Below are 17,228 nucleotides of genomic sequence, written 5' to 3'. Positions count from 1 at the left end.
GCGGCGGCGGCGGAGAGACCGCGGCAGCCCGACTCCAGCCCCGGCGGCGGCGGCAGCCCTGGCGACTCGGACACCGGCCGCCGGCGCGCGCTGATGCTACCCGCGGAGCTCCAGGCGCCGGGCAATCACCAGCACCCGCACCGCATCACCAACTTCTTCATCGACAACATCCTGCGGCCGGAGTTCGGCCGGCGGAAGGACGCGGGGACGTGCTGCGTGGGCGCCAGCGGAGGACGAGGCGGCGCAGCCCGCGGCGAAGGCGGCGCAGGAGGAGCCGAGGGGGGCGGCACTGGTGCAGTGGAGCCGCTCCTGGGGCCGGGCGCCAGGGAGCCGCGGCAGAACCCGCCGTGCGCGCCCGGAGCGGGAGGGCCGTTACCCGCCGGCGGCAGCGACTCTCCGGGAGACGGGGAAGGCGGCTCTAAGACGCTTTCTCTTCACGGTGGCGCCAAAAAAGGCAACGACCCCGGGGGTCCCCTGGACGGAACACTCAAGGCCCGGGGCTTGGGCGGCGGCGACCTGTCGGTGAGCTCGGACTCGGACAGCTCACAGGCCAGCGCCACCCTGGGCGCGCAGCCCATGCTCTGGCCGGCCTGGGTCTATTGCACGCGCTACTCCGACCGGCCTTCTTCAGGTGAGCCCGCGGAGCCGGGGCGGTCGCCCGGGAGGTGCACGGGGCTGGGGTGGCGATGGCGGGGGACGTGTCCTCCTCCCCCTACAGACGGACACAAAGACGCAGTTCGCCACAGCCTCGCCACCCTGCGCAGCTGACATTGGGCAGCCGCAGGGGGCACAGGGGACAGGATTGGGAAGTGGTTGGCATTCTCCGAGCACCGCGGAAGCCGCGTTCGCGTTCTTCTTTCGTATTTTTCCTGTCTCCCAGCTCCTTTCCCGACCTCAGTTTATTTGGCAAGAACAGGGGTGGCTGCAGAACAGGCCCAGAAGGCTCACTCGCAAGTGCCCGTCTTCCAGCTCTGTCCAGATTGGGGCGCACCCCCGACACCCCTCGCCCAGGTCCAGAGTAGTGGGACCTGGCACCCAAGGTGTGGTCCAGGAGAAAGGAGCAAGCCCCTCTTCCTCAGGCCTAGGCTTGGGAAAGGGGCTGCAGCGGGAAGGCCGTAAACAGAGGACCCTCGCCCCTCACCCTCTGCCGACTTTATTGGCTGAAGCTTCGCAGCCGTTTGGGACCGAGTTCCCCACTCAGAAAGGACTTTCGGGGGGGTTTCCAGGCAGTACCGGGGGTGAAAAGGAGGCAGCTCTCGGAGGCGGTGTGTGAGAACCTGGGTGTTTTTTTGTTCTGTTTTGTTTTGTTTTTGTTTTTTAATCCGTCAGTGATTTTAAGGAGCCGAGCGCGCGTTGACCTTGTAGAAAGCACCACATGCACTAAACGCGGGTCTGCGGCTGCAAGCGCCCTTAGGAGTGAGCTCGCTGGTCCTCAAGCTACCAGGGGCCTTCTCAGCCCCTACCCCTCAACTGTTTTGCGGGGCCCTTGATGCACAGCATTGCAGGACCAAGGCACCCCTGACCGCTTCCCGCAGAAATTTGTGAGTGTGTGTGTGTTTCTGGTGAACCCCAAATTTCTCCAGCTAGACCTGAATTTTGCGCCATTGTTCTCAGCTTCCTCCTTTGTTAATATTTAATTACCATATAGGCTCACAATGCGCCGGCCAGAGCCGCGCTGGGCTTTGTAGGCGGCTGCCTGCCCTCGCGCACGGAGCCCCGCAGCCCAGGCCTAGTGCCAGGGGAGCTGGCTGCGTGGCCCGGTCCTGCTACCGAGTCGCAGGCCCTGCTGGGTTTTTAAAATCCCCAACCCGGGTAGGTAACGCTTCTGTTTCCGGGCGCTTAGGTAAAAAACGGGACAGAGGTTTTCGCGGAGGTCTGGGTTTGTGTCCGACCCTCCTGTTTCCCTTTTGAAAGAAAAGAGAAAAAAAAATTTTAATTGATAATTGTCTTTTTATGAAACTGGCTTTTTGAGGATGGCTGATGGGCATGTGTGAACAGGAACCACAGTGAAGGGGCTTGGGGGCCGGGAGCACACTTCTGGGGCAGGAAGGAGCAGACCCCGAGAGCCGCGGAGCCCCGCAGGCCGCTGTGAGCCGAGCAGGTGCGGGCGTCTGGGCCTCCTCCCATACGGCTCCCAGCTCCATCTCTGTCTCCACACCGGTCCCAGCAGGCTAAACAGTACCGTCACTCCTGCAAGGCCCGGACCACAGGCACAGCACCCGCCCCTCATGCAGATGTGTGTGCCAGCGAGCAGGGTGCACATGGCCACATGGCCCGTGGGTGGGCAGGAATGTGGGTGTACTTTGCAGCTAAAGGAAGGGAGTGAGCCCAGCTGAGCCGGCCCTCTTGTGCCCACCACCCTGTGCCCTGTTGGCTGCCACTGGAGTGCCCTGGGCAGTTCATGGGGAACTCTCCATGCCTGCCCCAGCCCACAATCTGACCTCTCGCTGAGCGGGGTTGGGCAACCCTGCCACTCCCCGTCTGGGGGGGTTGTCCTCCGGCTATGCCAGTGACCCGGCTGTCCCCTGGCCCCCTATGGCCTGCCTTCTCCGGCCTCTTGGCTTCCAGTGGATGGGACTCAGAAGGGCCCCAGAGTTGATTCTGCTCCTCACCGTGGAGAAAGTGATGGCAGAGGCCTTGCTCTCAGCCTGCAGCCTGGCCAGGCTTTTGCACTCGGGGGCTTGGGCTCTTCCCCTTCTCTCTATCTTTGTCCCTCTCACACTTCCCTATATCCAACCCTAGGCTTTAACATGCCCACAACCCTGCCCCAAATAGGGGTCAGCCAGGTACCTCCTAGGCAAGGAAGGGCTGGAAGTAGAGGAGTAGATCCTCCCAAGGTCACCTGGACTGCCTGCTGTGTGGGGAGATGGGGCATGGACAGGCCACTGTGGGCTGCACCCCCTAATGGCCCAGGCCACTCCTGGACAGGGAGCTTCCCTACCAGGAGGGGAGGCTGCGCTCTGCCCTGTTCTTAGGGGACAATGAACTTGAGCTCTCAAGAGAGCTGGAGGAATTCAGAGTTGGTGTGTTCAGGCCTCGTGGGCCCCTCCAGTTCTAAGACCCTCTGTGCTTGGGCACTGTGGAATGCTCCCTGGAGACCCTCTTGGAGGGCAGGGCTCCTCCAGCTGCCTGCCGTCCTCTCTGATCTCTCAGCCTCTACCCTGCCCCTTATTCCGGAGAACGAAAATGCAGAAGCCAGAAAGAGGACAGAGAAAGAAACCAAACAGTCCGGGAAGTTTATTTCTCCCCTCAGCTCTTTGCTCCTGTGTGCAGCCTCTGGTTGCTCTGGCCTTCCACCCAGCCAGCCCTCCACTCGGCCCGCCCATGTACCCACATCTCTGTGCGCCGAGGCTGGGGAAGCAGGTGTGGCCTGAGGCCTCCTGCTCCCCATCCCTTGGTGGCCAGCCGGTGGCCGTGGGCCGTCCCTTCCCCCTCCCAGGGTCTCTGCAAACGTGCAGTGGCTGCGGGCTGCTGCTGGAAAGGAGCAGTTGTAATCGCCCCCCTCTGTCCTCCTCCCACCCAGGTCCCAGGTCCCGAAAACCAAAGAAGAAGAACCCCAACAAAGAGGACAAGCGGCCACGCACGGCCTTCACTGCTGAGCAGCTGCAGAGGCTGAAGGCGGAGTTCCAGACCAACAGGTACCTGACTGAGCAGCGGCGCCAGAGCCTGGCACAGGAGCTGAGCCTCAACGAGTCCCAGATCAAGATCTGGTTCCAGAACAAGCGCGCCAAGATCAAGAAGGCCACGGGCAACAAGAACACGCTGGCCGTGCACCTCATGGCCCAGGGCCTGTACAACCACTCCACCACGGCGAAGGAGGGCAAGTCGGACAGCGAGTAGCCGCGCGGCGGGCGAGGCCTGCAGGCCGCACGGAACAATGCAATAATTTAAAACCGCAAAGGGCCAGTGTATAGAGATTCTACCAGCATTAATCGTGAAGATATTGTGTATTAGCTATGGTTCTGCAATATTCTATGTATATATAATTTACAGGTGTTGTAAAATCCAAGATATCAGACTATAAAATATTTTTTTTGCTTTTTTGTGTTTACAAGATTATCCTAATTTTATGATTTTTTTTTTTTTTTTGCAAAGGGGGCTGCTTAGGGTTTCACCTTTTTTAATCTGCTAAGCTCCATTATGGGACATCGGACATTTTTTTTATTATTTCAAAAGAAGAAAAAAATTAAAACAACTTGCTAAAGTCCAAAGATTTTTATTGCTGCATCTCACACAACTGTGAACAGAATAAATAGCTCCTATTTGGTCTAAAAGTTTTGCCACTTTGTTTGTGTTGGCTTGGACAGGAGAAGAGAGGTCCGAATCCAGAGCGTGGAGCCTGGGCCTTCGGGAGCATGGGGCCCTGGCAGACCCAGGGACTGAGGCGCTTCGGCCAAGATCGATCCAGTCGTGGTCTTGGAAGCAGCCTCTCAGTGAGGAGGGGCCTGTCTTGGCAAACTGGCCTCCGCTGCCTTGCTCAGCTCCAGGCCCCTCTCCCGCCGCCGCCGCCGCTGCCGCAGCTCTGCTCCCTCTCCCGTTCTGGCTCCCGCGCTGTCTGGCTTCGTGACCCACTCCCCAGCCCTCTCTAGGCCTGGTCCGAACCTCCCCATGTGTTCTTCTGCCCATGTCTGTGTTGCTGTGCCTGCTCCGTGACAAAACCCAGCGCCAGCTCCTCTGCTGTGACACTGGCGTGAGGGGCTTGGGCATGTGGCCCAGAGCCGCCGAGATTGGGGCACCGCTCCTCCTCCAGGCCGCAGCTAGCCGGCCCAGAAACCCAGCAAGGTCTTCACCAAAGGATGGGCAGTGGGAGCTGGCGTCATGTTCCTTTTCCTTCTTATCACCTTTCATTTTTTTCCTAGCCACTTTCGTTGCTCTTTGGAGATGAATATTTGTGTGTATGTGTGTGTGTGTGTGCGTGTACAAATTTGTGTAAGAGTGTGCACGCACACAGCAGGCGTGCATCAGGCCCAGTTCTGGAACCTGTGGCTACCTTGATATCAGAAAAAAAACTCAGACCCCCTTCAGGATCTAGAAGGAAGAAAGAGTGTAAATAACCATTTCTTACCACTTTGTCTTTTCTTGTTTTTTTAAGAAAATGTACATTTTATTTTTCAAAGGTGTGGCACGGTGTAAATTAAATATATTCAATATATTCCCCACCAAGTACATATATATATATATGAACAAACACATTATATATAATACCACACTGTCTTCTGTTTAGCGTCCAGAAAAGATGTCCAAATGTTCATTGAGGCCGGACTCAGGCTGCCCAGGGCATGTGGCCACGGCCCAGCTGACCACTGCGGGCAGCAGCGGACTTCTCTCTTTGCCTTAAACCTTTATTTCACTTCACTAATGGTTTCACTCTGTACATAATAGTATAAACCTTTTTGAAAAGGAAACTATAAAAGCGAAAGCTGTAATTTAAAATTCTGTGAGTAACCACCTGCTGCTTAGGAAACTCAATGGAAAGACAGGCCTTTTTAGCAAATTTGTTGGGGTTTTTTTTTAGTTTCTAAAATGTGCGTTTTGCAGTTTGAGTATCAAATATTTATAATCTTACGAGGAATGAATGTTTCTATTTACAACTGTGGTTATCAAAATTGTGAACATTCCACCCCCATGCGCATTTTTGTGTGTTTAACTTCTTTGAAAGTTGCAGTAAATAAAGAGAAACACTTCTTTATTACAAATGTCAGAGGTCCAGGTGAAATTACCACTTCCGCCTCTGGGTCACGCTCCCCAGGCCTGGTGCTCCTGGCCCGGTGCCCTAGTAACAAGTAGATTCCTATTTTTTTATGTACTACATTCTGGATACCTTGATGTGAGCGCAGAGCAACTGAAATGACTTGTGTGCACATTGCATCACCAGGAGGCCTTGGAGCCGCACTGCCACCCTCAGCGAGCTTCAACAGGTCTATCACTCGAGGCTGCAGCTCTGCTCATGCGCGCTGGACTGACGCATTCACTCTGGGGAGGAGGAACTTTGCTCTGGGAGAGCTGAGACCCAGGGACTGCCTCTTTCCTGGGTCATCTTCATTCACCTTCTTTGTTGTTTTTTGCTCCCCAAAGTAAAAGCTGTGATACAGCATTTCCACCAGAAAAGTTAGGCAAGTCCTGGAGTGCCGTCCAATGTGCTTGAAGCCCGTCGCTGTATTTCCAAACTTGATTAGGTTGAAAGAAAGAAAAAGTTCTGTTTTTCGGTAGAAGAAACTCAAGAGACCCTCAGGATCATCTGTGGCCAAGGGCGACCTTTTAGGCATTTCCTGTGTGACCAGGGCCCACGGGTGGGCTGCCACCTTAGGGTGCTGGAGGGACCAGACTAGAGTCACCCCAGACCCCCCTGAATCATGCAGACATTCTGAGATGGCAAAGCAAAACAAATGCTAGCACAATTTCTGTCACTGCTGGCCTCTCTCATTTAAATAAAAACCCATCGATATCAAGCAATCTTTTAAAATAACCGTTTCAAGTCATCACTGGTAAAGGGCACCATACAGCTTTCTGAGGTCCTGGGGTCCTGAGCTCCCGGTTGGGCCCCAGAGACTGTCAAGTCTACCTGAGGCTAACAATGAAAGGGAGAGGTTTGCATTTGGGGTGCAGGGAAATCCCATTGGCTTCTTCAGTAACTGTGTTCCACAGTTTGTAGCCTAAGCTCCCAGGCCAGTGTCCTGCATTCGCCCAGGCAGACAGAAGCCAGGACTTGGCTTGGGCCTCCGGAGCCCCATGTGCTTGCTGAGCTGTGTGTGGAGACGCGTCAGGCATCACCTGAGTTGGGGATCCCGGCTGGCTGCTGGCTGGGCCGGGCCGTTGTCTGTCCGCAGTAGATGTTTTCCCAAGTGCTCGGGAGGGGGAAGCCACTTTCTGAAGAGCCCAAGTGCGTGCTCCTCTGGGAGCTGCGTGACTGCCTCCCCGGAAGGCTGCGTCCATCCCGGCGGCCTTGGTGGAGCTGAGCTCCAGCCCGCATCACAGAGCGCACAGGGCTCTCTGGAGTCCCGGGGCCTGCCTTCCTAGGCCTCTAGCAGGGCCCATGGAGATGTGAGCACAGGCCGCTGGCCCCGGGCCCAGCGGAGGGTCTTCTCGCGCTACCCCTAGCTGTGCCAGTGGGAGCTGGATGAATAGGTTCTGACCTGAAGCCGGGAGCCAGTTTCTGGGGCAGCTGCAGTGGGGAGCTGCACTTCCTCCCAAGAACAGAGGGGTGTACAGTGGCAGACCCAGCGCAGAGATGGCTCCAGATCCTTTCCCTTGAGAGACCCCAGCCAATCCACTGGGGCTTCAGACTGCTTGGCACAGGTGTGCCCAACAACACCCAGACACTATATATGTAAGTAGGGGTCTCCGTGAACAGTCATTCTGTCTCCTGCTGCTTTACTACCTGACCTCAGCAGCCTCTCCTTGCTCCGGAGCTTCTGAGTGCCCCTAGGGTCCCGGCTCCACCGAAAGATGCAGCCTGCTGGGCAGAGCTGCCCTGGCGGGGAGGTTCAGAATGACTGTGGACCCAAGTGCCCGCAGGGCCAGGAAGAAATGACTGAGGGGGGACTGGGCTCCCCATCCCCATGCCCGCATGCCCCTGAGGCCCCTCTCAGCCCCCTTCCCGCTGTCTCAGCCCCATCACGGAGAGGGCTGGACCCTCTCTAGGTCTCCAAGTGGGCACAGGCAGCCACCAGCCAGCACAGTATGCGCCCCCAGGCCCCAGGCTGGCAACCATGGGGCGCAAACCTCAAATAGGCCGTTGGTGGTTTTTACTAATAACCTCAGATGCCTCATTGTACTTATTGTGTCCTCCCACAGAAAAGGAAGGTCCTGCTTGAAATCACCTGAAATGTACTAACGTTTAAGTGGCTCCTAACAGTGGGGCTTGACCAAGGGTGGTGGCCGCTTCTGGCTCCAAAGGTAAGTAAGAAGACAGTGATGCTCTTGTGGGCGGTAGTGCTGGCTTGTACTAGCTGCCCGGGTGACCACCAGCCCTTTGGTTTGGGCACAGTCTCCTCAGAGGTTTGGAGGTGTCCCCCTCCTGTGGTGAGCATTCCCCAGAATGACCATGTCTTGGATCTCAAGGACTGGGTGACACAGGCCTGCACCCCTTTCTCTAGCCCCAGGCCCAGCTCTAGATAAGTCCAGAGTGCCCTGCCCCCCCCCACACACACACACTGGAGAAGGACAAATTCCCCAGGCCAGAGCCCCTGGTATCCTGGGGGAGGTGCTCTGGGAAGGTGGAACTTGGGGTCCTGAGCCCAGGATCCACCCCATAGGCCATCCCACCCTCTGGAGGGCCAAACCCTGCGCCAGCCTGGAGCGGAAACAAAGGGCCTCAGAGATCAGCTCCCCGGTGCCCTTTCACCCCTGGCCTGGGAGGCGCCTGGGAGGCTCGAGACCTGGAGGGGGAAGCATCTGGGGCCTGCAGCGCTCTCCCTCCTGCAGAGGAGCTGGTAGTGACATCCGGGAAACACCCATCCCAGCCACGGTTCCCGTGGCCACAGAAGAGCGAGGTGCTCCGTGTGCAGGGTCCGTAGCAGAGCAGGGCAGCCCTACTGCACCCGTCTGTCCGCTCGCCTTTGGGGCGCTCGCCTCCTGCCAAGCCCTTTGTCTCCAAGGGACGTCAGCCTCCCAGCTCTCCCTCCCCCTTTCCCAGCCCCGACCCCCTCCACGAACTTTCCATTCTTCCTTCCCCTTTCTCTGCTCTCTGGATGGGTAATCACAGGCCCCAGCTGCACGCACACAGGGGCTGCCGGCTGCCAGCGCCCTGGCTCGGCCCTGCTGGGCCCTCCTGGGTTTTTGACAGTTTTACTTTCCCGCTCACAAGAGCGACAAGAAAGTGAACCCTGAATGCTCCTGTTGGGACTGGGGGACCTGGGGGAACTGGTGGAGCAGCTCCTTGTGCTTTGTGGAATTCCGCCCCTCCCAAGGCTGCTAAAGTCCCCAATTTTTTATCGTGGTAAAATACACAGAACAAGGTCATCCTAACTACTGCTAAGCACACACCTTGGGGATGTTTAATACCCTTCTAATGCGGTGGCCCTGGTCAGCGTCCGGCCGCCCACTGATGCTGAAATCTGACCCTACAGAACACCAGCCTGCTTCCCCATCTCCGCTGCTCCTAGTGCTAGCCACGGCCTCCTACCCCGGCATCATGAAGTACCTCCCAGAGCCCCATTATCATTACAGCAAGGGGGGGATCCCCAGTTTGCTGCCCAATCTGACCCAGAGGCCTTGCCTTGGGGATGAAAGCAATGTAACTCCCATCACCCAAACAGATGGTGCCTCTGCCCGCTTCCCAAAATCCATTTCTCTAAGGAAAGACCTGAGCCTGCCAGGGACCCTTAGGCTGAGCCATTTTCAGACTTCCAGGGTTTTGCTGTCTTAAACACCAGCTTACAGATGGCTTGGGTTCCAAGTGCTTCGTGCAAATACTTCTATAACATCCATCAGTGGAAACTGCAGGGCTGTGGTCTGGTTTGGGGCAGGACAAGGTTGAGGGGGATTCTCTGCCCTGGAGCGCCATTCAAGGTCCAGACATCTTACACTTTATTTTTAGACAGTCTCTCCAGGTTGCCCAGGTTGAGCTTGAACTCGAATCCCCTGCTGAAGGCACTGAAGTCTCTGGGATTGCAGGCGGGCACCACCATGCCCAACAGGCGGATGCAGGGCTTTGCAGCAGACCTCTGTGAACTCATGCAGGAATTCAGTGTGCCCCGCCGCCTCCTCCAAAGACGGGAGCCACCCTCTTCCCACAATGGAGGAACATCTACCTAATGGGTTTCCTGCAAGGGTCTTTTGTGAAGCAAGGAGCAAAATGGGCCGAGGCTGAATGGGGGCAGGTCGCTGGGAGGCTGAGCATTCCCCACCAGGCCTCAGCCCCCCCCCACCGCACCCCTCAGCATGGGGGCTGCACCTCCAGTTCGGCTTCTGCCCATCAGTGCAGAGCAGGAAGAACTAGAGAGGACACAGTGCATGGTGGCCAAAACCTGCATGCTGAGCAGAGGCTGGGCAGAGGAGACCACACCGCCAGCAGAGCCTGGGGGCCAGCAGAGCCTGGGGCCGGGTAGCACTGCCCCAAACCCTGCCTCTCCAACTCTTCCCAAGCTGCTGTTGTGTGCTTTGTTGTTCCGGGGTGCAAGCAGATGCTCCCATCGTTACACTAGGAAGTTTGGGAGTGTTGGGCATGGACCCCAGGGCCTCTGGCACCACCGGCCTACGTGCAGCCACGGGTACACCCCACCCCTGTTCAGGAATTGCCTCGGGGTTTTCCTTGACCTCAGAACAAGCAAAAGGGTCTGTCTGGGGTTTCTGTGGAAGCCAGAAACTGTACCCACACCCGGCCTCCCCCCCCCCCCCCCCCGAGGCTGCCTCGGACAGAGTGCCACCAAGCAGCTTGCAAGGGGACTTCCTGTCGCCAGGCTTCTCCACTCACCCTCTTGTGAGCCACCCCTCACTGCAGCCCTTTTGGCAGGGGTGAGAGGGCGTCCTCACTGAAGAGGAGCCGATTTGTCTAACTAGCGACAGGTCTAAGTAACCCCTTGAAATTAATTGCTGTTCCTATAGCTAAAAGCATAACCAGCTTTGATTACGTGCTAGCTAGAATGAAACATAATCCTGAGTTAATTATGTGGAGATAATTTTATAATTATATCATTCAATTTAAGAAGCAATGTGTTGCTAACCTCCCATTTTCACAGATTTCAAACAAAAAATGGGCACAAAGCTGCACTTTTTCAAGCCCCCGCATGTCCCAAAGGTCGCGGTTGCAGGGGCTCCCTGGATACCTGTGTGTCCCCTCCGTGAAGGGGCTGCCTGGGCAGGACATTTCCCAGCGCTGACCCGCGCCTCCACTCGGCACGCAGCCCATCCGCATTTCTGTGCAGCTTCGGGCGGAAGTCACGCCCAGCTCTGTGCGCGCTGGCTCTGAGCAGAGAACGCCAGTCTCCAGGACTGCAGCAGGCTGGAGCGCTGAGTCTGAGGCCCGAACCTGGGCTGAAGGTCACAGCCCAGCTCCCCCAGTCCGGGGCTCTCAGACAGCCCACAGGGGAGGCCTGCCAGCACCCCTGGAGCCAGACAAGAGGAGGTTCCTATGGCCTTGGGGGCAAGGTGGCCACAGCCAGTGCCATCTTGGGGCTGAACTCGGGCCTGCTCTGGTGACTGGCCACTCTTCCAGATCAGGTCTGAGTGCTCTGTGGGAGTCCTAAGGGCCGGAACCCCAGGGCTGGGGACAGAGGGAGTCGCACGGAAGACCGCAGAATGGCCCCTAGAGTCACCATAGTGGCAGCCCCAGAGTGGCTGGGGCTCCTCAGATAGAAAGAGGCCTTCCATGCACAGACAGGAGCTCCCCGTGGACTTTGAGCCCCAAGGAGCAAAACCAGCCTGTAGAGGCAGAGCAGAGGAGTGTAAGCAGACCCCAGGCGTTGCTGCCACGCAGCCCGCACCCAGCCACGCTCTGGTGCAGGCACCGGGTGGAGCAGTGCAGGCCTGGAGGGCCGGCGGGAGCCGCCTGCACAGGTGACATCCGCCAGTGCAGGCAAAGCAGGTCAGGGGTCCTTGAAGACCTGCGACCCCCTTGCCCCGCCCCACCCCTGCCCCGTGGGGTGTTTCATCTGTACTTTTTTAAAAAATGCTTCCTAGTCCAACTTGCATACGCAATGAGGCACTAGAGCTTTGTGGAGGAAATATAATTAAACTGGCGAAAGATGTAAAAGATGAAGACTGAGGATGACATCAGGCTGATTTCACACTTGGCAGCCGGATGGCGGGGCCCAAGCCGCGCTCTGCCACGCAAGGTAGATCAAAGTGCCCTGCCACCGCTGAAAAGGCAAAAGGAGACTTAAGTCTGCTAATCCCCAGGACAAATATATTTTAATCTTGTTAGAATACAAGTTAATGCTGCAGCGCAGTGGCTGAACTTGGTCACACAGTAGAGACCCACTTTTATTTTAGGTATGAATGAGGCAGACCTCTTGGTTTATTCATCGGTAATAAAAGTAAATTTACAAAACGAACCCTCTTTGGGCTGTGTCCCCCACCTTGAGCTCCCTGGCTGGGGCGGGGATTCCAGACGCTCCAGGGTGGGTCCATCCTGCCGCCATTCAAACCTCCCTTGTCTTTCCAAAGAGGTCCTGGACCCCAGGAAGGAGCTCAGCTCGTTTGGCCAAAGAGAAACAGGGAAGCTCTGAAATTAATTAAAAGATTCTCCAAAGCAATCTGCTTCCCTTTAGGCCTGAGGTTTGACAACCAGGCCAATTCCTTCCTATCAACCCTCTCACTTTAATTTTTACAATGTCAATTTTCATTACTATTAATTATTTTCTGAGCTCCAACCCGACACCCAACACTACCCCGCTCAGCAAGAAGTGCCCTGTTCTGGACTCTGTGCACTTGAATTTCTGATGGATGTGAAAGGTGCAGGTCTGGGTGTGCACGCATGTAAAGCGCTGGCCCAAGGTGGACAGATGCCCTCTGCAGAGCTCCCCAATGCTCCCCGTGAAGGCCAACAAGGGTGGAAGGCTGTACGGAGCTGCAGACCTGTCTGAACATCTGAACATATGAGAGAGAGAGAGAGAGAGAGAGAGAGAGGCAGGTGTGCGGTGTGTGCACACACCAAGCTCCACATGCTGAGCTGTGAGGTCACTGAAGGTTAAACTGCCCTGCAGAACCTGCCTGCTGAATATTGCTGATGGCAGCCATCTAAAAGGCAATTTCTGTCTCTCTGCTCCGGGGTGTGTTAGAATTCTGGCCGCCTCAGGCAGAAAACCTGACTTGCGCCAGCCTGCGCCTGCCTGGGCTCCCCAGCCTTCCCTTCCAGCACCCTGCACCTCAGGAGAAGGGTAGGATGCCACACTGAGGCTCACATGCCAGGGATGCATCCGCGCGCACACACACACACACACACACACACGTGCGTGCACACACATGTGCAGCACATGCACACATGCAGCACATGCACACACATGCGCACACGTGCACACAGTGATTGCTGTACACACTGCCGCAGGTGCAGGTTCCAACAGTTCTGAGAAGTGAAGCCAAAGAAAGGTCAGGGTGTGACAGAGTTCTAGACACTCCGGAAACGACTGTCTTGGCACTGGCCCCTCCCGATGCTCCTAATCCTGTCACCCTCTGTTCTCTCCACAGATATTAGCACTTCCTGCATTCCAGGTCCCCACACAGGACTCAAGACATCCGTTCTTCCATCTCTCTGTCTTAAAGAGCTGTAGTGCTGCTGGAGTCCCACAGGGGTCAGGGCACCAGTCCGCCAGAGGCACCGTGACACAATATGGCAGACTGGGAGGCCTAAGCAACAGAGCCCCCTTTTTTGCTTCTGAGGTCTGGGAGCACAAGCTTGCGGCTCCAGGTGCCCCTCCTCTCCTCTCCTACCTGCTGGTGCCACCTGGCTTCCTCAAGGCTCCTTAGCTTCACTTGTATCTGTGACCCTGTGGCTTCCTCCCCACTCCCACCCGTGTCTGATCCCACATTCTAACAAGAACTCCAGTCGTGCTGGACATAGGGCTCACCCGACCCCAGAGGACCTTTCTCACAGTGATGGTATCTGCAGGAGCCCACGGCCCATATAGCCACATTCATTGGTTCCAGAGGACAGGACCGGAGGGACACCGAGTGCTTTGGGCAGAATGTCCACGGGACACCCAGGGATGGTTCTTTTCATTGTTCCTGGGCATAGGGGCTGAGAAGCCACAGAGTGAGGCTGTTCTAGCTGGAGAGCATGTGGTAGTCCACTGGAGTGCTCGGTCACCCTGGGAAGTTGCTCTTGGCTTCAGCAGGGGCTCACACCACCCATGTACCCCTGGTTGGGGTTGGTGGGTTTCTAGGCCCATAGATCTGGGCCTTGGGCATGATGGGTAAGATGCAAAATCCTTGCCCCCATCCCAGTGCCTCCCAGGTCCTATGCAGGCCAGAGTGCCAGCAGCAGCTCCAACCCCAGGGAGTTGGAGACGTGGCGCATGAAACTGGAAAGAACAGGTCGCAAGACTGCATCAAGGTGGACTCATGTGCTCCAGGTGGGGCAGGACAGAAACCAGATGCAGGCAGAAAGCTCGGGCTGAGCTTGGGGGTGATGCCTCCTCACTGACCCTAGAGGCCCTGGAGGGCCACACACAGACCGTGGCCAAGGGGTAACAGCTCTCCCAAAGCCCCGGGGCTGAATGGTGGGCTGTGCTTACCCTTCTGGGGTGACTGCCTCTTAAGAGGAGTCATCCTGTGGCATCAGCAGACAAGGACAAATATTGTCTGGGGACTGTGGAGACAGTGCACTCTCCAGTGTCCCTTGTGTGCCCACACTTTCTCCAGCCTTCCTTGTCCTTAGGCTGGCGACACCAGGTTACAGCTAACCAGTGGTCTAGAGCGGTGACCTGCCGGGACCCTCTGTCAAAGCGTGTGAGATCAAACAGTGTGGGTCTCATCCCCTGGATGCCACACACCACATACAGGATGGTGAGGGCAGAGTGCATGGGTGGCAACCCTGTGAGCCAGGGGACAGAGGGCTCCAAGTCTCCTTGGACACGTGGACAGGCTGACAAAAGGGCAGCGACTCTGGTAGGGTGTGCTAGGGCCCTTGGCTATCGGGGACCCACCAGGAGTCCTGCATGTCACCCCAAAGGTGACACCCCCATAGAAGACAGTTGGACTTCCCACCCATGGCTCTGCTTGTCTGCACCCCTTCCCAGCTGGCACCTCCCCACCAGTTCCCAGCAGGCAGAGAGCGGATCCTGCCAGGGCAGAGGCCTGCTCTCCATTTTCACTGCTGGAGTGAGGGGTGGGGTACTAGGTCCCACTTAGGATCCTGCCTTCGGGTCAGTGAGAGTGGAGCTGGAACACTTTCCCAGGGTGCTGCTCTGTTCGGCACTATGAAGAACATGTGCGCGCACGCACGCGAGCGCGCGCACACACACACACACACACACCCCTTCCGGGTTCTAGGCAGCACTACTGGAGAGTTAGTGCCGTCTGGGAAAGAGGATCAGTCTCGGACACTGCAGGTCAGGATTACTCCTGTGCACACTGCCCTCTGCCAGTGGATGGTGCTGCTGCTGGGTGACACGTGTGCTGGGCACAGAGGGTGATGACCCAGGTGACACTTTCAGACACACCAGTCACAGGTGCATTGGACCCTGAGACACAGCGCCGCTGCCTGAGTGGGAGGCCCTCTGTCACAGCTGTGTCCGTAGGATGCTTGCACTTAAGAGCCAGCCAAGACCAACCCAACTGGCTAGGACAACACAGCGAATGACCGGCCCACAGAACCCAGCATGGAGGAGGGCTTCCGGTAAGGCGTGGTCAGGGCAGCACATGGCAACAGGATTCAGGTTCCTTGGGTCTCTTTCTAAGGCCTTTGACCTAAGCCTCTCTTGCAGTGTGGACCCAAGCAGATCTTAGCAAAAAGGCACTGTCAGTGGGCTGGTGAGATGGCTCAGTGGTCTAAAGCACCTACTTAGCACAAGCTTAGCAAAGCACAGGGACCGCGGTTCAATCCCCAGCACCACATGCCAGCCAGCCCCGCCCCCTGGTGGACTGAGTTGAACTGGCCACACACACACACACACACACACACACACACACACACACACACACGGCACTGTCAAGAACTTCCTGGTTCCTATGCAGGGGGTGGCGGGTAAGGGCGGGCACAACAGGCTCCACCCACTGCGGGGACACTGCTCATTGCTCACTGGCTCACAGGGACGCACGTGCTTCTCCTGAGCCAATGACTTGGCGAGGTGTGGACAAGCTGACCCAATCAGGGCCCTCCTTGCGCTGGGGGTGGGGCCAGCTCCCAGACGTTGTTGTGGAAGCCCTGCTTAGAAGTAGGGTGGTAGGGCGGAGTAGGCCTGGCTCAGGCGGTGTGGACCGGGTGAGGCGGTCTGATTTGTCTTCCTGTCCAGGCCCGGGATCTCCACTGTCATCCCAGGAGGAGCAAAGTCTTTGTCACCTGCTGCACACCTGTATTTGGGGTCAAACCCAACCTGGTGGTAAGCTTGTCACCCTCTGTCCCCGGACCTGCTTCCCTGCACACAGCGTCCCACGGGCTGGGGGTCCTGGGGGTGCTGCCCCGCAGGTCCCCTCACCCCAGCCCGGGCCCTCAGGGCCAGCCTCAGCACTGGCAAAGCCTGCAGGAGCCTTTAGCTGTGACCTTGACCGCGCCAGGAAGGAGGCCGGAGCCCCACCCGTCAGCCACTCCGTCACCAGCCACGCTCCTGCCGTCGCTTCCTCAGGCTGAGGACCTTCACGAGAGGGTCAGCAGCGGCTGTCTCCGTGGGGAGAGTTCTTCCATGGCCAGAAGCCCCTCACAGGGGTTCCGGGTGTGCAGGCCCTCAGGAGACTCCTGGAGGATGCCGGCTGCGGGCAGGGTGCCCCCATCTTGGCTGCTGAACAGTGAATTCTCTTGGCAAAGGAGCTGGGTGACCTACGCAAAATTAATTCCTTGGCTGCTGCCGTGAATTCCCAGGGGCTTTGCTCAGACAGCAGAGAGACAAGCACTCCTGCATGGGGCAGTGTGGAAAGCTGCCGGGAGGAGGAAAGGGCAAGGGACCCGCCCGGGTGAGATGGGAGACGCAGAGGTGCCACTGGAGATCCAGGCGGTGCGAGGCCAGGATCCCGAGTGTGGCGGTGTGACCCGCTCGGCCATCTGCTGAGTCACACTGCTCGGGCCATCAGCTGTTGGGACTGCCCAGACCTGGAGAACCTGCCTTGGCCCAGGGCCCAGAGCTAGCCCTGCCCTCGGAACCTGCTTCAGGGTGGAGCTCCCCTCGAGGGAGCTGCTGCACCCTCACCACCTCTGACCCGATGCGGCTCCCAGCAGGTGCTGTGAGTCCTGTTGGCTGTCTAGAGATGCTGTCGGTGTCAGAGACTGATGGCAGCAATGTCATAGCAGTCCAGGAAAAATGTACACAGCGTGATGGGAAAATACAAATCAGTAAGACGCATCTCCATGAATCCAATCCTGCCCCTCACTTCAAACACACCTGTCCCGTTGTTCCCACCATGTCCCGCAGCAGTTCTGAAATTCTCTCTCCTGAGTGTCTCTTCTTGGCTGCCTGGATGTCCTGAACCAATACAAAATGCTTCACTCTTGTGTTCATTTTGACTATGGGACAGACCCAGAGGCAGCATGAGGTCAGCCTGGACACCAGGAGGCCAAGGACGCAGCATCCTGTGTTTGCGAGCCTGCCTTCCCACTGGGTCGCTGGCTGCACTCAACAGCAGCACACCATATATATATA

The 17,228-nt window shown here is 57.3% G+C and overlaps 1 protein-coding gene across 1 annotated transcript; it reads left to right on the top strand.

Moving 5' to 3' along the window:
* Positions 1 to 6: 6 nt before the first annotated feature.
* On the top strand, positions 7 to 4,061 carry En2 (engrailed homeobox 2). The gene is made up of 2 exons (XM_004628969.2): positions 7 to 631; positions 3,524 to 4,061. Exons 1-2 carry the CDS (start codon positions 94 to 96, stop codon positions 3,838 to 3,840), a joined length of 855 nt encoding a protein of 284 aa, XP_004629026.1. The 5' UTR covers positions 7 to 93; the 3' UTR covers positions 3,841 to 4,061.
* Positions 4,062 to 17,228: the final 13,167 nt, after the last annotated feature.

Source organism: Octodon degus, unplaced genomic scaffold (genome assembly GCF_000260255.1).
Source record: "Octodon degus isolate 3935 unplaced genomic scaffold, OctDeg1.0 scaffold00027, whole genome shotgun sequence".
Lineage (NCBI taxonomy): Eukaryota > Metazoa > Chordata > Mammalia > Rodentia > Octodontidae > Octodon > Octodon degus.
This window is presented reverse-complemented; position numbering and strand designations above follow the sequence as displayed.